The 22,405-nt window shown below is 48.2% G+C and overlaps 7 protein-coding genes across 7 annotated transcripts; 5 read left to right on the top strand and 2 right to left on the bottom strand.

Moving 5' to 3' along the window:
- Nucleotides 1-1,118: 1,118 nt before the first annotated feature.
- On the top strand, nt 1,119-3,151 carry HD556DRAFT_1367423 (AP-2 complex subunit mu-domain containing protein). Its single transcript, XM_041302839.1, has 11 exons — nt 1,119-1,187; nt 1,237-1,266; nt 1,333-1,367; nt 1,414-1,545; nt 1,595-1,725; nt 1,777-1,871; nt 1,923-2,052; nt 2,107-2,347; nt 2,408-2,641; nt 2,691-2,925; nt 2,981-3,151. Exons 1-11 carry the CDS (start codon nt 1,179-1,181, stop codon nt 2,984-2,986), a joined length of 1,278 nt encoding a protein of 425 aa, XP_041160896.1. The 5' UTR covers nt 1,119-1,178; the 3' UTR covers nt 2,987-3,151.
- On the top strand, nt 3,104-6,849 carry HD556DRAFT_405764 (SIT4 phosphatase-associated protein-domain-containing protein). Its single transcript, XM_041310518.1, has 12 exons — nt 3,104-3,222; nt 3,288-3,500; nt 3,556-3,757; nt 3,814-3,948; nt 4,004-4,612; nt 4,663-5,164; nt 5,279-5,343; nt 5,393-5,574; nt 5,624-6,044; nt 6,094-6,276; nt 6,327-6,404; nt 6,457-6,849. The coding sequence occupies exons 1-12, from the start codon at nt 3,212-3,214 to the stop codon at nt 6,763-6,765; spliced, it is 2,910 nt and encodes a 969-aa protein (XP_041160895.1). The 5' UTR covers nt 3,104-3,211; the 3' UTR covers nt 6,766-6,849.
- On the bottom strand, nt 6,805-7,991 carry HD556DRAFT_405710 (uncharacterized protein). The gene is made up of 7 exons (XM_041310517.1): nt 7,842-7,991; nt 7,637-7,790; nt 7,509-7,586; nt 7,356-7,458; nt 7,249-7,306; nt 7,098-7,193; nt 6,805-7,044 (listed from the first exon to the last, which is right to left on the bottom strand). Exons 1-7 carry the CDS (start codon nt 7,878-7,880, stop codon nt 6,886-6,888), a joined length of 687 nt encoding a protein of 228 aa, XP_041160894.1. The 5' UTR covers nt 7,881-7,991; the 3' UTR covers nt 6,805-6,885.
- A 354-nt stretch (nt 7,992-8,345) lies between these two features.
- Nucleotides 8,346-10,526, top strand: HD556DRAFT_1236266 (thiamine diphosphate-binding protein; the record flags this gene model as incomplete). Its single annotated transcript, XM_041297812.1, has 4 exons — nt 8,346-8,524; nt 8,584-9,988; nt 10,039-10,231; nt 10,282-10,526. 4 exons carry the CDS (start codon nt 8,346-8,348, stop codon nt 10,524-10,526), a joined length of 2,022 nt encoding a protein of 673 aa, XP_041160893.1.
- Nucleotides 10,527-14,545: 4,019 nt separating this feature from the next.
- HD556DRAFT_1307852 (uncharacterized protein) lies at nt 14,546-15,232 on the top strand (the record flags this gene model as incomplete). Its single annotated transcript, XM_041300064.1, has 3 exons — nt 14,546-14,899; nt 14,937-15,076; nt 15,124-15,232. The coding sequence occupies 3 exons, from the start codon at nt 14,546-14,548 to the stop codon at nt 15,230-15,232; spliced, it is 603 nt and encodes a 200-aa protein (XP_041160892.1).
- A 1,340-nt stretch (nt 15,233-16,572) lies between these two features.
- HD556DRAFT_1442640 (uncharacterized protein) lies at nt 16,573-17,406 on the top strand (the record flags this gene model as incomplete). Its single annotated transcript, XM_041306488.1, has 2 exons — nt 16,573-17,243; nt 17,298-17,406. 2 exons carry the CDS (start codon nt 16,573-16,575, stop codon nt 17,404-17,406), a joined length of 780 nt encoding a protein of 259 aa, XP_041160891.1.
- Nucleotides 17,407-21,736: 4,330 nt separating this feature from the next.
- Nucleotides 21,737-22,015, bottom strand: HD556DRAFT_1442639 (uncharacterized protein; the record flags this gene model as incomplete). The annotated part of the gene is made up of 2 exons (XM_041306487.1): nt 21,737-21,955; nt 22,007-22,015. 2 exons carry the CDS (start codon nt 22,013-22,015, stop codon nt 21,737-21,739), a joined length of 228 nt encoding a protein of 75 aa, XP_041160890.1.
- Between the last annotated feature and the right edge of the window lie 390 nt (nt 22,016-22,405).

Raw genomic sequence — 22,405 nt, 5'->3', positions numbered from 1 at the left:
CTTTCCCTTCCGAATTTTTTTACTGAAGATATCACCCACGTACAAAGGTTGAAGATACGTATGTAATTTGATGTTGCTCCCAGAAGACATTGTTCAATATCTGACTAGTATTTCGTCCCCATGGTGTCACATCACGAGCATGGTCGACCTAGTGTACTGCAACGACCGGGACATACAACAAACATGGTGTAGCGAGTCGTTCTTATTGAAATGCATTGGTTGCCAATACAGGAACGCTGGCCCTCAGATTGGGGCAGGTAAGAAACCTGACTTGAAGAACTTGGTCAGGATCATCCCCGTGTTGGATACTTCCGTCCTGCGATCAATGTCAGGCAGGTGCAACTGAGGGATGAGGACATGGAAACCTTTACGGAGGAGCGAGGTGCTTCCGGAGGGTGTTTTCTCCCGACCAAGGTTCTCGTAGAGGTCCTAGATGAGCACTGGGATGCCCGGGGCGAAGAAGAAATCGATGCTATTGTGAAGACGTTCGGGAGCAGTGACACCATTTTGTAGCGCCCCTTCATAGAACGCGTTCGAGGCAATTCAGACGAACAAGGGTGCAAGCAGATGGATGAATCTGTTGCCAAGTACAGAGTAGAAGATGCCATTCGACGAGTCGTTCATGCTCGCCTGATTCAACACCTCTACCGGGCGTTTATCCAATTGAGACGCACAGATCAATACTTTCTTGGAAAGCACAGAGTACATGGAGATCTTATCACCATCGGTGGCTCATGCGCCCCTTCAGACGGAGCCCATCAATATCGAAATAGTCAAAAAAGTACTTCAGCTGGGTTATGTATAGGCAGTAAAGCGAGGAGCTGCTGCTGCATGACATCCAGGACAAAGTCATGTATAATTTGGAACTATGGTCAAGTTTCAGCCATTCTGGTGATCGGAGTATCGGCTGAGTGTGGAGCGATACGACCAGAACAACAACGTTGAGCTGTTGAAAGTCGGGCGCACTCTTAAACTGCATATATAACACGCGAGGATAGACTGTTCTACACTGTACGCTAACTTATGAAAGGAAATTGAACGTTGAACAACCACGGTGTCCTCAGAGCGGTAAGAGGGGTTTTCCTTTTTGGTCATCGGATGGACGTGAGATTTCCATCCGTTGTCATTACATACTTCCGCAAACCATTCAGCAAAGAGTCGGACCTGGTCACATATTCATGATTTCTGTTAGTCGTTTTCAACACTTGCATCGACAGTGCTAAGCGTTACGTCTAGGCATTCTTCATATTCAATCAGAAGGGAGAGGTGCGCTTGGTTGTCTTATCACTCACTGCCTTCTCTTTATAACGACTCGGAATTCGTGGCGCCAAGGTTCTCATATCCAGACTGTATCGGACAGACTTCAAGTAGGATCATTTTCTATTCACGCCGTACTCGTCTTATGCATTATAGGCGGTCCATCGCAGACGTATTCCGGATACAAGTAGTATCTAACAGTGATGTACGATCTCCCATCATAACGTTGGGTTCGACCAGTTTCTTTCATGTGCGGGTGAACAACCTCTACGTTGTCTGCGTGACAAAGTGTGTTCAATACATCTAGCTGCATTTGCCGCGCTAATCATCAGCTCAGGACAAACGCAAATGCCGCCCTCGTCTTTGAATTTTGCTACCGTTTCATTAGTATCGCCAAATCATATTTTGGAAAAGTAGACGAGGAATCAGTCAAGAACAACTTCGTGCTAATATACGAATTAATTGATGGTAAGGTGCTTTCATTTGTCTAGATGGTGCTTCACCAATGATGCTCTACAGAAATCAGTGACTACGGATACCCTCAGAACAGCGAGATCGACACCCTCAAATCTTATATTACCACAGAAAGTGTAATATCTTCGGCTATAGCAGCTGTTTGCATTTTCCTTTGCTGGTTGGTCGACATTCAGCTGATGGGACTTTAGGAGGAGTCCTCGAAAATCACTACACAAGCTACAGGAGCGACAAGTTGGCGACGTGGGGATGTGAAGTACAAGAAGAATGAAGCATTTGTAGACGTGGTGGAGACTGTCAATCTAAGCATGAGTGCAAAAGGTGATGACGACTTCCTCTTGTGCATCGTGCGCGATGCTAACGATTGTTCTCTAGGGACTGTCCTTCGTGCCGATGTAGATGGGCATATTCAAATGCGCGCGTATCTGTCTGGGACGCCAGAATGTAAATTCGGTCTCAACGACAAGCTCGTCATCGATAAGAACAGCCAAGGCGGGGCAAGCGACGCGGTAGAGCTGGACGACTGTCGTTTCCACCAGTGTGTTCGGCTTAATGAATTCGACTCAACCCGCACGATAAGCTTTGTTCCTCCTGATGGCGAATTTGAACTGATGAGGCGAGTCAAATTTATACTTCTCAGTCCCACAACCAACCACTGAAAAAAAACGTTATACAGGTACCGCTCGACGTCAAATGTTAAGTTGCCTTTGCGAGTGATCCCTACGGTAAATGAGATTGGAACCACACAAGTATCGTACAACATTTCCGTGAAAGCCAATTTTGGGAACAAGCTGTCTGCCACCAACGTGGTTTTACGGATACCGACACCATTGAACACGACGGGCGTGGACTGCAAAGTTGCAAATGGCAAGGCTAAGTATGTACCGGCCGAAAACGTGGTCGTATGGAAGTATGTCACCTGGTCAACTTGAGATGACTTCTGCTTATATTGCGCCCAGGATTCCTCGGATTCAGGGTGGACAGGAGTGCACCTTCAGCGCGACCGCTGGTCTTACTAGCACTACCACTCGGCAAGTTTGGGCTCGGCCACCTATTGACGTCGACTTTGAAGTTTTGATGCTCACCGCATCTGGTCTGATCGTTCGGTTTCTCAAAGTCTTTGAGAAAAGCAATTATCACAGCATCAAGTGGGTGCGCTACCTCACCAAAGCGAGCGGGAGTTATCAGATTCGGGTAAGTGGTTAAACTATCCGATTCATGACAGATCGCGTGCTGACAACTGGTGAAGTTTTGATGCGATCATTATCCCTTACATTTGTTGACTTATATACTACAACCTTGGACAATCGTGTTAATCACATACCAACTGATGGACTTTGGGTCCTTTCTGAAATTTTAACTACATGTTGTCGGGACTTGTGTTTGGAGTACCAATCTTAGTAACAACTATACACAGGCCCCGACAGTCTACGCTCACCTCAGCTCTATTCCTCAGTTTCAACAACATCGTTCCGCTTCCATGTTCTGGAGGTAAATTTTTTCCCTTTCCACATATTGTGGGGTTTGAATACATTGTGAACTCTATTCTTGAGTAGATTCGGATTTCACAACACATCCTCCATCGACAGTCTACTGGACAAGGATGATGTTTCATTAGAGGCAATTCTAGACGAAGACGATCTACTACAGGAATGCAAGTCACAGAACACGCGGCTCATCGACTACTTTCAGCGTGTAGACGTCCTGAAAAGACTTCTGGGGTATGTGACTGGTCAGATTCCAGGCGAAGAGGAACGAGGACGGTTCAAGTAAGCCTTATCTCCGGTACTCTGCCTCATGGGCATCTCCACTAATCAATTCTAGGTATCCGTATGTCGCTACAGAAGTTCTCTGCAGTGAAATATGGTCGATAGTGGAAACCTGCGTCAATTCGTCGGACCAGCTGCTGACACCGTTCTGGGAAACGGTTCTCGACAAGTCGCCTGAAGAGATGAAGACGGAGATGGTCATGGCTTCTCACTTTGCCAAGATTAATGCTGTCTTTCTCACCAAGAAGCCGGCGGAGGTGAATACCTATCTTTTCACCGCCGTCCTCTGACGAACCCAGAGCTATGTGCTCAGATGCTCGCCTTCATCCAATCCCAACCATATGTCGTGGAGCGCCTCTTGCGACACGTCGAGACGCCATCCGTAGTTGACCTTATTGTCCGCATTATTCAGCTGGACGAAGTCCCAGGTGGTGCAGGGGTTCTTGAAGTATGCTCTTATATGCAGCATTCTGCGTGGCAGCTTACCCAGTATCGCAATTCAGTGGCTTTCGTCGGAGAACCTCATGGGCAGATTGGTTGAGCTGCTTTCCCCGGCGCACACCAGCGACATGCACACAGTGGTTTCAGAATTGATCAAGGGGATACTTTCCATGGCTACTGCGTCACCTGCACCGGGACTTACGGATGGTCTGCAGAATGGAGTTGCTTCAAACCTTTTTTCCAGGGAGCTGGCACGGCCCGAGAGCGTTTCAACATTAACCGATTACATATTAAGCGATTTCAGTCCATTAGCCGAAGCTGAAGGCCAGAAAGCGATCCATGATGACGATTCTACTGATCATTCCACCCCAGAGCTCCCAAATCTCGACACCTCTCTCTCTTCTGTTGTCCACTCGATATCTGTGGTCATTGAACTTATTCGGAAAAACAATTCAGATTATTTCGAACCATACCTCTTTCATACCCTGCGAAATCGGCTAATTCATATTCAACAACAGCTGGCAGGGGCTGAAAACGGGCGCGCGAAGCTTGAGGAGTCCATGAAGGAGATGTCGGACAGAATGGGTGTGGTTCACCTGGGTCCCTTGCTAGAAATTATGGGCGAACGACTCGCGACCTTCGAGAAATATCTTCGTCGACCACGATCTTTGGTGAGTCTGTCGGTTATCACTCGAACTCTCGACGTGACCTTTCCCCCTAGCAAGGTCCCATACCCACAACTGTAGGTGTGATCACGCCTCTCACCTTCGAACGATTTCGGATATGCGAGTTGTATGCTGAACTCCTGCATTGCTCCAATATGGCCATATTAAACCGTCCCGGGGAGTATAGCGATCTTTATGATAAGCAAGGTCGATTACAAGGCGGGCTATCATCTCTGGAGCATCTTGCGCGTGTAATTGCAATTGGTTCCGGAGATGAAAGAGACCAGGACACAATGGACGATAACCATGACGATGTGGAGCCCGCATTGGAATTGCCTGTCACCAACCGATCACGAGGTTCCTCGCTATTAGATTCGGATGAAGACATGAGCGATGATGAACCTGGCAGCTCGGATGACGATGTCCTGGAGGAGATTATGATGGATGATCCTCCGAAGCTGCAATCAGAAGATCTTCAGCCACAGGAACCTCCAATAATCGTCCCTTCCTCGCTCAATGCAGCGTCATTACCTCCACCTGCCGAGATTGCGGCTCAAGGTACTGCAAAACGGACTTCCAGCATGACTAGTAGTAGTGATAGCACCGCAAAATCTCCCTCCTTACGTTCGCGCAGAAGCTCCAAGCGGATGGTTAGCACTGATACCGTGTCAGGTCTCTCGATAGGGGAGAAAACAAAAATGCGCTTCTTGGAGGCCAACGTTTTGAGCACCTTATTGGTGAGCTACCATTTTTCCGTACTGGTATTGTACTCACACGTCTGACCAGGATCTCTTCTTCGAATTCCCTTGGAATAACTTTTTGCACAACACCGTTTATGATTTCATCCATCAAATTCTCACAGGCAGGACTGATGGAGGACTGAACAAAGAATTGTCGATCTCTCTCTTCCGGGATGCACACATCATGCAACGCATCATCGATGGTCAAAAGCGAAATGATGCAGAAAGGTACCACACTTCGTCTCACCGTTGCATGATCTCAATTATACTCCTCCAGCTCAAAAGCAAAAGGTGTTCGGCTTGGGTACATGGGCCATCTGACCCAGGTGGCAGAGGACGTTATTGGCGCTCTTGAGCATTATCCACCCAACCTCCGGTTAATCGTTGAACAGTATGCACCTCAGCCTGCTTGGCAGGAGTACGTGACGGGTCGCTTCAATGAGACCAAGAAACGGGATACCAGCCTTCTTGGCGGAGGGAGGCCTACCGTTACCTCAAATTCACGTGCTGGTGGTAGATGGACGGTTGACGAAGAAGACAGTGGCTCATCGTTGAGTGCAGCTGCGACTACAGGTCCTGGAACTACTGGTGAATTTAGGAGATCTGTGACCACAAGACCATCAAGAGCAACGAGTGCTGACTTCGGTCCTGCGCCGATGGACGACGAGGATGACGACCATAGCGCTGGACCTCCACAAGTATGTCCTATTTTATTCGGAAACCGAGTATTTGTTCACATTTGTCCAGTTTGCTCGCTACTTGGCTCAAGAGATGCATTCGAGGGAGCAGTTTCACGCATCATCTGATGCTTCGGATGAAGACGAAGATGAAGACGGCGGATGGTTGGCTCAATCAACATTTGATTTAGGAAGACCACCCCTTCGGAGAAATACTGGAAACCAACAAGAAATTTCTTCGAGTGGTTTTGACGTAGGTACATCCCCACTGTATCGTTTCCCTTAAGTAATTCGGTCCCCCAGGATGCATTCAATCCTGGCCCCTGCGGCGCTTTGAGGGAGGCGCTTGCTGATGATCCTTTCGGGGTCAAATATGAGGACGTGAATAATTCTACTTCTCTCTCGTTGAGCACTATTGACAGATTCATTCCAGGACGATGGTTTCGGCCCATTTTCCGATGCAGCAGCAACCTCCCCAGATCACTTCAATTTTTCTTCCTCGATTTCATCGTCTTTCTCATCTGATGACTCCTTTGACTTTGGAGATTTCCAGGGCTCAGACGACAGCACCCATGACGGTGAGCTTACCCCGACTGCTGGGAGCTGGACTTTGGCAAGCGGTTCAGAATCAGAAGGGGACGAGTTCGGCAACCCTGGAAACAGCTCGAATGGAATGCATCCGATATCGTTGGATGATTTGAATGGTCGACTGGAGTCCGATAAAAGTAAGGACTGGAGTTAAAAACGGTGTTGATAGCGTATTGTGTGCATTATCTTAGGTGATGCTCTACTGTTCATGTGTACATATCACAGCACATATTTCTTATATTCATTGTCTCGTTTGGTGTATGTGAAAGGATAGTTATGGCATGAACTGATACCCTCCACTCCTTGACTCTGCTGTGAATTTCAGCTCGTCAAGTACTTTACCAGTCGGGTCAACAAGAGCGCATTCAATGCTGTCACCTGGATTGACAGGACCAACACCAGAAGGAGTTCCGGTGAGGATGAGATCACCCTCCTGCACATTTGAGTGAATAAATTAGGAGTGCGGACACGGTTATCCTGACGAACCTCCAATGTCACAATGGAAGAGATATGTTCGATAAGTCGCGGGATGCGGAAAATCATGTCCCCAGTCGTACCATTCTGCTTGATCGCACCATTAATCTAGCGTGCAAAGAATCACGTCAAGAGAAGCTCCCACTCAATAATTAAGACAAACCTTCAGGGAGAGTGTGAGGTCATGAGCATCCGAAACGGACGACTTCGGGATAAAAGACCTGATGACAGGTTCAAGACATATCGACATAACGTGTTCTCATGACACACCCAATGGGAGTGAATGTATCGAAGCCTTTCACAGCAGACCAAGGCAGACCTTTCTTCTTCACCTCGTCCTGCATGTTTCGTGCAGTCATGTCGACAGCCAAAGCTATGTGTCCTAATAAGCACACAATCCAATTCACAAAGCATTTTGCTCACCGTAGCCTGCAATGTGCGACTCGGCTGCATCCTGGGAAATGTCCCGACCGCCTTTCCCGATTACGAGGCCAAGTTCAACTGCGCTGGAATTCATAGGACTGTTACAAGAGCATGATATCGAAGCGGACCTTCATGGTGTGCTATGATGCCGCGTGGAATTTCAACCTTTCCCCCAGTAGGGAGGTAGCTCGTCGTAGGCTTGAAAAAGAAGAAAGGCTCTTTCGTCTTGGCGTTGTTGAGCTCCTTGATGTGGTCAGAGTAGTTTCTGCCAATGGCAACGATCTTGTTTCAAAATAAGAGTATGTTGGTCGCGTAACGACGTTTGAATTTCACCTTTTTCCCCTGCCTCACGAACTGAGCTGCTGCAGACATGGTAAGCACAAGATAAGCGAGCGGAACACCGCGTGGAGGTTATGGTGGTCACGTGAGATAATTATCAACTATACTTGTACAGCTGTGCACTGTTGGCGTTGTACTATGACCTGGCAGCTTTAAAAGGTTCCGTTATCCATTGGAGTTCTGTTGCAAATAAAGCCCATCATATCAAATGACATCCGATATTCGTGCAACTGTGATCAGTGAACATTCCGCGCTACAACGCAAGAAACACTGTGCTGCCCACATATTAATTCATTCATACTATGTAGATTGAATAGATGGATTTGTCATGCATCGATCGGACTTGGTCGGATTTGCCTGATTTAGGTCTCGGCCGACTTAACCGAGTCGAGTCACTCTTAGCACTCCAAGACTTCAAAAATTGTTTGTTTCAGAGCAATTTCAAAGTAACGCTTTCTCTTTTCTGTCTTGCTCCCGTCGTTGTACTCAACGACAATCATGTCGCTCCCTGTTACATTTCGTGTATGCAATGCACCGAAATCTACTGCAAAGGTCTCATTTTCCCGCTCCCGCTCAACTGTCGCATCGTCTTCGATTGTCGACGCAAAAGCTAGGATAAGAGATGCTAGAAACATCAGTAGATCATCAATTCGAAGTGCTACTGCGGTTCCTTCTGCGTGCGTGTCTTTCATGTATCTTTTCTTATCTCAAGTCATCTGATAGTATCTATTCGCAGTCGACCCTCCCAAGTTCCTGGATTTCAGCAGCTGCCGCAGAAAAACAATATTCCATTTGACTTGGAGTCGCATACCAACACACCTCTAGATCATTCCTTTGTTGGTATGTCAGGTGGTCAGATTTTCCACGAGATGATGCTTCGCCACGGGGTAAAGCATGTTTTTGGTTATCCCGGCGGGGCTATTCTTCCTGTGTTCGATGCCATTTACAACTCTAAACATTTCGAATTCGTTCTTCCTCGCCATGAGCAAGGCGCTGGGCATATGGCAGAAGGTTATGCCCGCGTATCAGCAAAGCCTGGTGTCGTCCTGGTGACTTCTGGCCCAGGCGCAACCAATGTCGTTACGGCAATGCAAGACGCGCTTTCTGATGGCGTTCCTCTCGTTGTTTTCTGCGGCCAGGTAGCAACCTCGGCTATCGGGTCTGACGCGTTCCAAGAAGCCGACGTTATTGGTATTTCACGCAGCTGTACCAAGTGGAACGTGATGGTCAAGGACATAGCAGAACTGCCAAGACGCATCAACGAAGCATTCAAAATTGCAACTTCTGGCCGTCCTGGACCTGTGTTGGTCGATTTACCCAAGGATGTCACCGCTGGGATTCTTCGCACACCATTGCCATACAAAGCGACCACTCCAGGCTCCCACACCCTGCCTGCGAATCCTATGCAACCTGTCTCTTCTCTAACCGACATGGTGTTGATCCAGCAAGCTGCCAACCTCATCAACCAATCGCAACGACCTATTATTTACGCTGGCAATGGTGTCCTCTCATCACCTTTGGGACCTAAATTACTTGCGCAATTGGCTAAGGAGGGTAACATTCCTGTAACGACCACTCTGCAAGGCCTTGGTGCCTTTGACGAGACAGATGAGAGAAGTTTGCACATGCTGGGCATGCACGGATCTGCATATGCAAATTTGGCAATGCAACAGGCAGACGTTATTATTGCTTTGGGTGCACGATTTGATGACCGTGTCACGGGCAAAGTTGATACTTTCGCACCTGCTGCCCGGGCTGCTGCCTCGCAGGGCCGCGGAGGTATCATCCACTTTGAGATCCAGCCGAAGAACATCAACAAAGTTGTCAATGCTTCCATCCCCGTCCTCGGCGACGTTGTTTCCAACATGGCTGCGCTCGTCCCCTTGATCCGATCATCACCACGCACACGGTGGTTCGGTGACATCCAGGAGTGGAAGCAGAAGTACCCCTTCACATACGTCCCTTCAAAATCTGGTGCACGAAGCAAGCCACAGGAAGTTATCGAGGAGTTGGACCGGCAGACGGCCCACAAGAAGGACGATGTTATCATAACTACTGGTGTTGGTCAACATCAAATGTGGGCGGCCCAACACTTCCGATGGAAGACGCCTCTGTCGATGGTCACTTCTGGTGGTCTTGGAGTGAGCTATCGCGTTTTTCCACGGGATACCGGACGTTGACAATTTTGCAGACCATGGGTTTTGGCCTTCCCGCTGCCGTTGGTGCTAAAGTGGCCGCGCCTAACAAAACTGTTATTGACATCGATGGCGACGCATCATTTAGCATGACTGCTATGGAACTCGCCACTGCCTCGCAGTACAATATTGGTGTCAAAGTCCTCATCCTTAACAACGAATTCCAGGGTATGGTTTTGCAATGGCAAGGTTGGTCGATCCCACTTTCAATATATGGATAGTTCTCATGGGAAATCTAGATCTATTCTATGATTCCAGGTACTCGCACACTCGGATGACAAACCCCGACTTCGTTATGCTGGCTAAAGCCATGAACGTGCACGCGATTCGATGCGAATCTACGGCAGACCTTCCTGCAAAAATGAAAGAGTTCCTGGAATACGACGGCTCGAAACCCATTTTGCTTGAATGTATGGTCGAAACCGACGAGCACGTGTACCCGATGGTGCGTTTAGAGGGGCCAGTCCATCTTTCAGTCGGGTAAACTAACTGTTGCTACCAGGTCCCCGCGGGGAAGGCGTTGCATGAGCAGGTGCTCCACCCTATCCTGAGGCCAAAAGAAAAATCCGACGCATGATCTAATTTTCATTGTTTTCGATCTATATGCATATTATTCTACTTCTCTCTCTTTGCGCACATCAGATTCACAACATACCGTTTTCACTGTGTACTAACATTCATTGGCTCGACCATCTTTTATTGACACGAACCACATTTATCTACGATGTTTTTGAAATTGCAAAAGGGGTGTTGAATCCCATGGGGATGTTGGGTGTTCTGCATGGTTACTCCAAATAAAACAGAAATAGTGTTACTGGTGCATGTGCGTCCAAGAATAGCGTTTGCGCTATCATTACTTGGCTTCTCCCGACGAGATCGAATATGGAGCTACTATTAGCCAGGTTCAAGTCAGCACTGCGTAACTGTCATATGCAAGATCGGGCATATCTGTTCATAAGCAGTGCGTGCAGGTGTCCGGTGATCCAGTTTTGCATGCGATCAGTATGGGCATGGTCGTAGTGGGGCTCGGGACGTCAAGATACGACTGCTTGGCAGACTTGATCGACTGAGTTAGTAGTGCTGTGCGTGAGATGGCCAGGGCAGACCAAGTGGGGAGGTTCAAGGTTCAAAATAGCAGTTCGTTTCTTCCCCAAGAAAGCCGTGCCCACTGAGGCTAGTCGTGTACTAACGCGATACGGCCAGAATCAGCCAAGAGTGTGCAATATCAAACAGCGAGCCCATGCCGGGCTAGCCAAGGCCGTGTTAGCACGCTGTACTTGGGAAGATGTTACCCCTGTCCCAATTCATCCATCGACGAGTCTGAGCTCAAAACCATCGAAGCATAATCGGTTTATACGCGATGGATGATGAGTCTCGCATGCTTGGGAGAGTTTACCCCCAAGAATCACAACGACGTTTGTGAGATGATCAAGGCACAACATTCAGTCGAGAGAGTGTTTACGCACCCCTAAGTGTGACATGATAGATGGGAACACAGGTCCAGGTGTATAGGCACAGGCCCGGGTCCGAGCTCAGACGATGAACAGGCAGAAACCTCATGCAGCGGATGAGTAAATGATACGGACAGATGCATTGCGCCGTTGGAAATGCTTTCAGGGAGCTGGAGCTGGATCGAATGAAAACGGGCACAGCTCATTAGTTTTGACCAATGATATCTGACTCCGACTGAGATGCTGGCCTGTGGAAAAAGGCCTTGGATCACGCCGTTGTGGGTCCGTTGGGCGTGAGCTATGGAGCTGTGGGAAATGAAGGGCGAATTGTGTTGCCCCTCAAACCAATTGAGCTGACATATGATCCTCCGCTGGAGACTATGAGCGATAAGACCGCAGTGAGCATAAATACTATGGTTTGATTGACATTCGTTGGGCTAGGACGGATTCATCAGTCTCTCTAAACCTTGCAGCACAGCAAGTAATTCCCACTCACTGCTGGATCTCCTGATGGGGATACGATGCTTGAGTATGCCCTTCAGGGAATCATTGCGCATGCAAACCATGATGTGTATCCTGAAGCATTGCTGAGGCACGAACCCTTTTTTGCGAAAAGTAATAATATGCATGTCACGCAAGAGACTCGGACCCCTCGGGCAACGCGTTCCTTATCAACCTCGAAAGCGCCACTTGAAGCGGCAAAACGCTAATTTGTGTGTCAATATAATGCGGCAGTATTCACCAAACTTTGAATGACTGATGCTGAACCTACATAACACGCCGATGAAGTTTGATGTTTTACGTTTGCCGTGACAGATTGCCTCGCCTTGAGTGATGCTCGGGAATCGCTTGTCTGGAAGCGGGGAGCATAGCTAGTAGACGCCCGTTCGACTCCCGCGAGTGGCTTGGCTCCATGATCCTCTTAGCGCCTCGAGTCGAGAATTGCGGTATGATAAAGCGAGCGGGATTAGAAGCAGACCTCTTGACGTAAGTAAACATAGGCGATACGGACCGGTGTTACTCGAAGATTACGGTTGTTCAAGTTGACCCGAAAGGAGCGCTCGTCGACAATTGTACAGTAAGACCGTTGAAACATTCTCAGCATTCTCGAACTCCAAGAGGAATGAGCGGCGTTACGCCACCATTTCGCTATTGGTGGCGATATCATGAATGAGCCCTATCATTTTTAAGAACGAAACCCGACTCGGAAATCGGCAGACAAGCATACCACGGGTTCAAGCTTCGCAAATGCGATAAAGTCAGGCCACATCAGGTGAAATCTACATAGTGAGTCTGATCAGTTCATAGATCGTTGCTGATCAGGACGGTAATACGTACGATGGACTCCTACTGCGTGCACAGACTCGGATGCAGGAAAATGGGAGCGATCAATCATAGACGTTACACACAACCCATCAAACACACTGTCCGATACGGTATGCCAACTGGAGCTGTGTGTATTCCGCCAATAAATCCCGTTCAATTCTTATTATCCCCGTCTGGGATTCAAGGGGTTCCGGATGATTCGGCGCAAGTATTAATATCATACGAAGCGATTAGATCTGCATGCCGGAATGCCAGAGCGCGCAAGGTGAGCATGCGAATGAATGTGAGTACCAACTTGAAACGAGAATACCGGCCTTGAATTGATACGCTGGTGGATCCATGAATTCAAGGGTATCCCTGTGGCAATGGACCTGGTGAATCAATGTTTAGCGTACAGGGGCATTCATATGGCGGCCTCGGATAGGAATACCACGCATAGTCGCCGTACTGATGGAAGGCATCGTCTGGCACCATCGCTTGGGATATGATCACGGAAAGCATCAAATAGTGGGAAAATGACGATAGGGCTCAGATACGACTTCAGGTAGACACATGAATCAGGGCAATACCACGATCTTTGGAAGTACTCGATCCTAAACAAAGAAATTCGCAACGCGGCACTGTGCTGGTATCCCAGCCACTTTCGTCGACCGCGAATAATCCACAGCGGCACCGCCCAGCCTGAAGATTACAAGAGTCAGATGAAAGAGGTGGATCACAAGGCGACGGGCGCAGCAATGACCAATATTTCACGTTTTGTCTTTCATTGTGAATGTTGAAAATGAGTCTAAAATGAGATTATCACAAGGAGATGGCCGGACGATATGAATAAAACGTGCCCATAGATGTCTTCTAACACACGACGAGCGTTCAGTATGGAGTTTCATATGGGTCGACGGTCCTAGTTGGAAATCCAGAACCGCGAGGATCCATCGTGTTGAGGTAAAGATAATGCGCGGAGGTTCGAAGATGAGATTATCAGTGTGAGATCAGTAATCGCCTATTGGTGAGGAATGTGCGTGTTGAGTTGACAAAGGTGTTCTGATTACCAACGTAGGTAATTCGTTGGTCATCGTCAGGTTATCGATCACTATAAGATAATCGGCGTCATTCTACAATAACTGCGCACAATAATAGCTTACCAGTAGCGAAAATTGGATGACCTCGGGGTGAAGCCAATCGATCAGCCCGACGATGACATCGATGACGGTCCAGATGCCGGCAGCTTGAGGTACAGATCGATAACAGTCTGGACTCCATCGACGTATATGTAGATCGTTGTTGATCAAGCAGGACCTCGATGTAATCACACCAGACGAATCCGTGAAAGGCGCTGAATCCGTTATCAATTTCGCTTGTTACCGTGGAAGACGGCGACTAGATGTGGTAATTGATGACCGGGAGACTTTTGGTTTGAATTGTACTTCAGGGGGTTGGAGCTCCATTCGGAGAGAGGGGGACGCCATCTAGAACTCTGGAAAGCGGTAAGCGGATAGGATGGGGAAACCGAAGAAGCGGGTATGGAGCATATTAACAGAGTGGTTCGAGAGTGAGCCGAGGGGAAAGGGGTGTACTGGAACATCCGTTTAAGTCACAGTCGGCCTTTAAGAACCAAGCGAAGGTCACAAGTCGGATGTATCTGTGCGTAGTTAGTGGCAGCTGATCATGATTCCTAGGGAGATAAGATAACAATAAAATCAGTTACCCTACAATAACCAAGCCCACGATGCATAATAACCGGTTCCTGGGGAAAGAGATGAAAACGCCATATACGTGGTATCAAAGGATATCATACAAGATCGTGCCAAGCATACAACGTGTTTATGTGTCTCGTGACCATATCGATGGCAGGACAAAGGCCATCTGGCCTGCTGTATTAGTACTTGGCCTGCTGTGCACCAATCCCGTTCGATTGGCCAAGACCGGCTGTGCATCAACCCCAAGGCCATCCAATGATAAGCGCTCCCTCCATGGCCAAAAGAGGCACATATTTAATGCTGATGTGATCAAAACGAGAGAACTTCGTGACTACAACGAGGGAATGGCCTCAGGTAATGGCGTGGCACTACAAGCTGTACACGTAGGTAATGTCAATTCTAGTACAAAGAAGTAACTAGGGTATCTCTTCCATTCCATGGGTATGGGTAGTTACTGGCTGGTCTGAAGTTATCTGGATTGGGCCCATGTTCCGTGGGGCCCTCTGCCCTCCACGCACACCGTTGGGAGAGAAAAAGGGAACTTGGGATACGACTCGCTGGTAGTGTACATGTGTGTGGATAAATTTGCCACAAGAGCTAATTGAAGGCTTACGATAAACCCCGTGAGGGAGAATGGGGATATTTCTGGTCAAAAGATCGTCTATTCCAAGGCCAATGCGGAGTATGCGGCCATTGACGCCCATTTTAGCCTGTGATATGAATAAATAACCAGAGAAAGGTCCGGTCAACTAAGAACAGAAGGTGTACTAAATAGGCGGATTCGGGATGTGGTTGAATGTAATTTGTCACAGGAAGATGGCAGCTGGTTGACACGAGGGCGGCGGCACGGTGTGGCAGGTCGCTAATAAGGCTCAAATGGTCACAAAGCAATCTATAGAACACATGCATAAGGTGCTATAATGGGGTCTACTGCGACGGCGGTTTGGCCTTGCGAAACTCGGCGGGGATCACTGTTATATGAAACTAGACGCACCTCAAACCACACAAAATTATGGTTTAGATATGAATGCACGGACAGAGACTGGCCTAGACGAGACTCATGGCCTGAGGCCACGGTCCGATTCCCCTTTCGAGGCCTGAAACTGTACTGTCTCGGGTAGGATGGTGAACGAGCTTAATGTGAATATTCCACCGGTGAGATCGAAACGCTAGGCGCTCTGGATAGTCGGTGAATGATTGTGACCGAACTGATTGCACCATGATATCATGCAAGACGATATGATACGTGGTTCACGTGGATATACCTGATATAGGCCGGCGGCAGGAGCCGGAATAAAGGGGAAAAGGTTGTGTCAGCAGTCGAGTAGTTGAGTCAGCTGCGGTGCCTGCGGATGAGTGTGAGTCATTTGGCCCGGCTTGGTCGGTATTGCACAGCAAAGTCGTGCCAACCTCGAGTATAATATTCTGATTGCGATAATCTACATAATAATATAATAATAATTCTTAACAGAAACTCGAGGCAAAGAACGTGGAACGAGAGGGCATTTCCTGATAAAGGCTTACTTTGAGGCGATAAAGAAAAAAAGGACAATTCCTGGCGCAATCGCCGCATATCTCAGATTGACCCAAATCGGATCACTTGACATGGCATCACCCCATAATCGGATATTATTTCCTAATCTGGATTTCAAGGTGCACGATTACGCGGTTTGTCTTGGGTTGCCGGATTTACAGCTCACCTTTGTCACTGCGTATATAAACATCCTCCTGTCCTCCCATCATGTCCGTGTATCCCTCCCCCTTAACCTGTACGATATCAAGCCCTTCATATATCGGCTTGAACTTGGGATCTACTATATAATCCTCCAAATCGCTTTTCGACCCTTGAATTTTTTTTTCTCGGTGACGGCCCGCCGTGCTTCTAATTTTCAAGTAGCCCGCCTTCCCTGCTCACAAATCTGGCTATAGTCCATCCGACCCGAATAACAACATTTCGCGTTATACATATAGCGCACCTGTCCAAGAACCTTTTTATAGTTGTGCGGACATGCCCCGCATAATCACCAGTACTACTCAATTCGATCCAACGTCGACCATGGCATCCTATGACTCTGCATCCACATCACACAGTGTACCATCTCCACCAATTGAAAGACACCGTCTCAGACGTAAACGTTCTCCTTCCCCATCCTCGCAACACTTCAGCGTGAATCCATTTGCTGCACATCGCACATATTCCCCCTCAACCCGCGCTTCTGACATCGCGCGCCTTCTTGACCCCTCATATGCATCGCCGTCTCATCAAACATCATTCAAGGCTCTAGGCTCACGAACTGCTATCAGGGAGGTTTACGTTGATCACCACGGTGACCTTCATGATCCTGATTTCCGTGACTTCCCCACTTTTGGCCATGCGCACTCTAAACCGAGTTTGGGGCGGATATATTCGGACGAGAGTGATGCAGAGGAAGATGAGGAGATTTGCCAGAGACGTGCATCTATCGAGAAGCAACGGAGACGGCCATCCACTACCACTTACTACGCTTCCCCCGCCTACTACCCCTACGACGAGCCTTCGTCGTATGAGTCAAGAAATTTGGTTGAAGTTGAAGATGAAGACGAGCAGCTAGATCATCAAGAACACGCACCTCTCAGGGAGAAATACTTCACTTCGAGATCAAAATCTCCTCAGACTGAGAAGGAGACGTATCCTGAGAACCCTCATATCGAGACACCCCAACCTCTTACATCTGACAGTGACTTCACGTGAGTTATATTCCCAACTGAATCACTTCTCAATAGCTGACAATGTGCTTGTAGACCTACGTGTGGACATGCTATTCGCCGTCAGTGGCATGCCTTTACACTGAGCTTGCGCTTCAGTCTATTCCGGACAAAGCGTAGAATCCAGCGGAGAATGTCGGGCTAAATGCGCCACCGATGTTATCACACCTCTTGCAACTGTATATGCTTTCTTCCTTTTGAGCGCATGTCGCCGAGGGTCGCAACCTTGCATACCCCCAATACCCAGTGGGACACGTCGTGCCTAGCACCTGTCCATGCGCACATATTATTCTTCAACACGACGTCGCATTTCTCAACTTCGCATTTCAGCGACGCTTTCTTGCAAGCGCGACTCCACTCGCGCAATCTTCACATTCACGCTCGCATTTGCATCCCTCGGCATTTTCTTATTTTCGCATCGTTTTCAATTTTGCTTTCGCACGCGCAATGGACATCTATGCAACAGTCATGCATTCACATTTCTATTCATTGTTACGGACCGGATATGTATTAATCTATCTACGTCCCCCGGTGGGATTTTCCTGGGAGTTATGGGGATCCGATAAGTGGAGCAGAGGGATTGAACTGGGACAGAAGGAGAGCGAAGGAGTGGAACGAAGGAGTATCATACGTAGTTTGGAGGAGTTACGATTGAATGACAATGAAATGACCGAATCTTCCCTTTGCGATCAGATTGAGTGCTCCGTCGGCCTAGCCCGGTACTTTCCGTACTTTTGACAGGTCATCACCGTCTCATGCCGCCTCATGCCTTTCTCTTTCAGCTGACCTCTGCTGTCACGCCGCACATAGTTGGCAGAGTACCCTGTGCTCCAATCATAAGTCCCTTATCTCTCTCGATTAGACAAAACTACCATTCTCTCATGCCCGAGTACCAATACTGCTGTGGGCCGTAAAGGGAGGGCGCCCTTCCAACTTGCCAGATTGGTACCCGTTATCCCTTTCCCTCACCAGATTTGTCTATATTGCAGCATCGTACTGTGTGGCCATCCATCCTGCATACCGGAATGTGAGACCCGATCCGATGTGGCGTAGTGCTAGCAGTCTTATCGTTCCGTCAAGACTCGTCGCTTCATCAAGCGAAGTTTTTTTTTTCTGCGCTAAACCACACACGACTGGAATGGAAGCCTTGGTCCCCGACGTGGCGTGGGCATTCGGTCCTTGACCCGTCCTCGACTCCTTATCCAGCTCCAAAAAATGAACGTAAAACAAAGAGTCGGAAGGCGCGTGGTCTCTTGTTCCTATCACGACGCGTTCGTTCCGGCGGGATTGCGTACTAATGTCGTCTCGACTACCCCACACGCGTCATGCCTGTGGGATAAACCCTCAAACGTTGCGCTCTCGATTCCGGCCAATTCTTCCGATTATCCGTGATTTACATTCGCATTTGGACACGTTACCTCTCAGTTATCCAACTATCCACTGCTCATGCATGCATATTGTGTCATCGCTCCGTCGCCTAGGCCTCTAACCGTCTCTTGCACACGTCAGCCCTCGACGTAACATCACCGCAATAGTTTTGGCTGTTCCAATCCATGCTGTCATTCTGCCTGACGCGTGACTATGTACTACCTGGTGGGATATCCAATCTTCAGACGTATTTGGATGAGTAAATACAGGGTCGAGCCCACACGCCCTCTGCAACGCGTTCGGTCTTTTGCTTGATCAGTTATCTGCAGCTCAAACAATGCTGCGCATCCTATTTTATGTGGTAAGTGATAGCTCTTTTCTGTATCCGGCTCATTCGCCAGATGCAGTCTGATCGGCGTCCATCAGTCCTCGCTCGAAAGGCGAGTTTTTAGCAGCGCTTCTGACTTCCCCGCGAGTTTTTTGCATTGCATTTTTACTCTTCATTCTGGTGAGTTTAAAACTGCTCTGTGGCGAGCGCTCCCGAGCCGGAACCTGATAAGATAACACGCCATTCCTCAGATTATTCTCTTCGCTATCTATCCGAGAGAGACTCCTTTGTTGCTTCATCGTTTATCCGTTTTATATGGGATCCGCTCTTCAGCTTAGCCGAGCCGCACCGCGGGAGCAATACCCGTCCTCCATCGCCCAAGTTGGTACTGGAAACGGTAGTTCCATCTAGCGAGGAAGCGAAGAAGTCCTCTTGTTATGAGCACCTCACGGTTTCAACGAGGTGTGGAGCTTTCCCTGCTCAGCATAGGAATGCTGTGTTCCTGTATTGAATTTAGAGACTGGAGGCTTAATGAACCTGCCAGAGCGGAGTACTGAAGCCACTTTACTTCCGTGACGGATTAAGCATCTATCGCAGCATGGGCAATACAATTGATTCGACACAAGGCTTGCACTGCAGGTTTGTGCCACTCCGCCACTATATGGCTTGGCTCTCAATATTATCGAAGAAAGGCATCAAATGGACGGTGTTGTTGACATCCTCAGATTCGCCCTTCACCATATCACATGCTTTGTCTTCTCCCCTCCTTTGTTCTAGATCATCCATGCGACCTCGGTGAGTCTAATGACCTGCGCTTCTGCCCGCAATCTCATCGATTTCCCTTTGCCCAGCGATTATCTCTTGTGTCTTGAAGACGTTTGACATTCTCCTATCTATTTCATTTCGCTAGATCCCGAATCAGTGTGCCTTTGCATATGCCTATACCAGCTTATACCTCTGATTTAAGCGGATCATCCTTTTCCTTTCGGGTCTATCAAATTCGATCGCACAAACGTTGGCATCTCCTCCTGAGATATGACTGGGGGAGAGCTCCATTCAAGACAGACCAACAACGCATGTATCTCATCGAAGACTTCATTCAGTCCCACTCATCTCATTTCGACGAATAGCCAATCTCGTACGATCGCGGGGCGACTCTCAACTTGATGAAGTTCTGTTCATTTATGATGAGTGGCTGAGTGAATCCGCGGACATCGTGATAACTTCATGGCCAAGGCGCTCGACGAAGATAGATTTATGGACCTATCTTGTTAATTTTGTTCATTCGTTCCATTCTATCACAATTCTTCCCGCGTTGCTTTCGCAGTACGTGATGCTCGTCGAGGTTTTGCTGCATTGGGATTACCGCAGAGACGCTCGTCCACGTGTGGATATTATAAGAAGATCAGAACCATCTTCTGATCAGTAATTTATAAAAAAAAATTACATATGTGGTACATAGTTTCGATCCCTTAATGTTCGAGGCTCTGCATACTAACCCATGCTAGGCCAGGCTGGCCTGGCCACACAATGCCAACTTGTGGTACGCAGCATCTACTTATAGGACGTGCTGCTGGTTTCAAGCCAATTACAAGTTCCCATATACGCCCTTCTTTACACCGCCATACCATGGAAGAGCCATGGATCAAGCCTTCAACTTGTAACACTCACGCCTGCATGCAACCCTAGAATGCCATATCGGCAAACAATTGGCCTGGCTGAAAATATGCCTTGCGCATCAAAAGGGTCCTGCCAAACTTCCAAACAACACCCCAATCATGTAACGCTTGCCAGCGTTCTTTCCCGTGAAGGCACACACTAGTTTCGTAATCCTGGCCAATGCGTGGGGTAGTATGAACCCGAAGAAGACACGCGCTGTAATCACGCTGCGTTGTTTTTTTGACTTGTGGTACGACATGTCTTTGTTTGATCCGTTTGTGGTAACCCCGTAGGTTACGGATTTGGTTGGATGCGCACATGATGGCTTCCTTGTGGTCGGTGCTAGCACCGCGGTGATCAGCATCAAGGGATTACGAACCGCGGAAGGAAAGAAGTCATTTCCTTTTCACCTAAAGCAATGTATGCGTAGCTGCCTCCTAGCCGAAGGACAATGGACAAAGGTCAGTGGCAAGTGGCAAGTGGTAAGTTCGCAGATGGCAAGTGGCACAACGGCGTGTATTCAATGTATCGTTGATGCAATCAGACCTTGTTCGTCAAGTCAGACTCGATGCATGTAAGTGAATGATGTCTTCAAACTCACCGTCTAGATAACCCCTAAAGCTGGCATGCTCGATACGAGCTGTGTATGTTGCACCTTTTTACACTGGACGAAACCCTTTTGACAGCAGCGATCAGGAAACGGGATTCTGATGTGCTGCGTGGCGCAGGGTTCAGACTTACCAGCCCTGATCAGTGTCACAGAAGCACGGCACGACCAACAGACGGGTTATCTGTCAACGAGTGTTTTGCGGCGTTTGCCAACACTTCGTGTTCACTGAGGAGCTGCGAGACGGAAGATGAGATAAGTCAACTGCATCATGCGTAAGGAGATCAACAAAACATAGACATGGTGATAATAGCAATGAAGAGTTGTGTTGGATAGACTGTATACCGAGGATGCTCTCGAATGTCATTCATCCAGGGTTCCAATTGAACCTGATTGAAGACTTGTAGTCTGCAGACACTTGTGGGTAAATTATGTCGTGACGGTGATAAAGTGAAAAACACCCACTCATGTTCGCGAAGTCACTGTGAAAATAGAAATGCAGACTGCTTCAGGTTATCCATCACGCTGTCCAGGATGCTGTTGTGAATCCCAGTTATGTGAAGAAAGGTTAAACTCATCGGGCACCCAGCCATCATCATTACTTGAAACCCGCGCGAGAGGAAAATCAACGATGGTGTATGACCTGCATGAACGCAGGTCAATAGAGAGTGTGAATGTTATGGCAGTACTGACAGAGAATGCGAGAGTGGATGATGCCGATATGGGTCGAGACTGATCAATTGTAAATGAGTTCGAAACGGTGTACGATGATTTGACACTTACGTTCTCCATGGGAACTACGTCTGAATGCAGTGGTGATTCGAAAGAGGAGCGGCTGGGCAGTAGGGATGTAGCTGTGGACTACAGCGCGATTGTTTAGTCAACTTGGAAAGGAAATAAGGAACAACAAATATACATGGTTAATTAGAAGGTCGTCGTCACAAACAGAAACCGCATCTGTGGGTAAAGGGCAAGAAGGCGGGTAGCAAAGAAAAGCGGGTTATTGTGGGTCCATTATAGGAGAAGGTCAGCATGTCCAGGGGCAAAAATATCATGGGCAATATCGCTGGATTACGGCGCAAGGAAGCAGCGCGGGGTTTCGGGGCGGGCTGAATGCCGAGTAAGGCGTGTATTTCAGACGCACCGTCTTGAAAGAGGATGTTGGCGTACAACAGATACATC

The sequence above is a fragment of the Suillus plorans genome, assembly GCF_016647745.1.
Source record: "Suillus plorans strain S12 chromosome Unknown HD556scaffold_24, whole genome shotgun sequence".
Taxonomy (NCBI): domain Eukaryota; kingdom Fungi; phylum Basidiomycota; class Agaricomycetes; order Boletales; family Suillaceae; genus Suillus; species Suillus plorans.
The sequence above is the reverse complement of the archived record's forward strand: the minus strand, read 5'-3'. Positions and strand labels throughout refer to the sequence as shown.

Coding starts and splice junctions, on each gene's coding strand:
- HD556DRAFT_1367423 (XM_041302839.1), top strand. Junction 1,546..1,594: donor TACGTTGTCTGCGTGACAAA/GTGTGTTCAATA, acceptor TCATCAGCTCAG/GACAAACGCAAATGCCGCCC. Junction 2,348..2,407: donor GGCGAATTTGAACTGATGAG/GCGAGTCAAATT, acceptor AACGTTATACAG/GTACCGCTCGACGTCAAATG.
- HD556DRAFT_405764 (XM_041310518.1), top strand. Junction 3,758..3,813: donor TCACCAAGAAGCCGGCGGAG/GTGAATACCTAT, acceptor CTATGTGCTCAG/ATGCTCGCCTTCATCCAATC. Junction 5,165..5,278: donor TGCCGAGATTGCGGCTCAAG/GTACTGCAAAAC, acceptor ATACCGTGTCAG/GTCTCTCGATAGGGGAGAAA.
- HD556DRAFT_405710 (XM_041310517.1), bottom strand. CDS start 7,880: ATGTCTGCAGCAGCTCAGTTCGTGAGGCAGGGGAAAAAG. Junction 7,194..7,248: donor ACCTCACACTCTCCCTGAAG/GTTTGTCTTAAT, acceptor TTTGCACGCTAG/ATTAATGGTGCGATCAAGCA. Junction 7,045..7,097: donor CTTCCATTGTGACATTGGAG/GTTCGTCAGGAT, acceptor TCAAATGTGCAG/GAGGGTGATCTCATCCTCAC.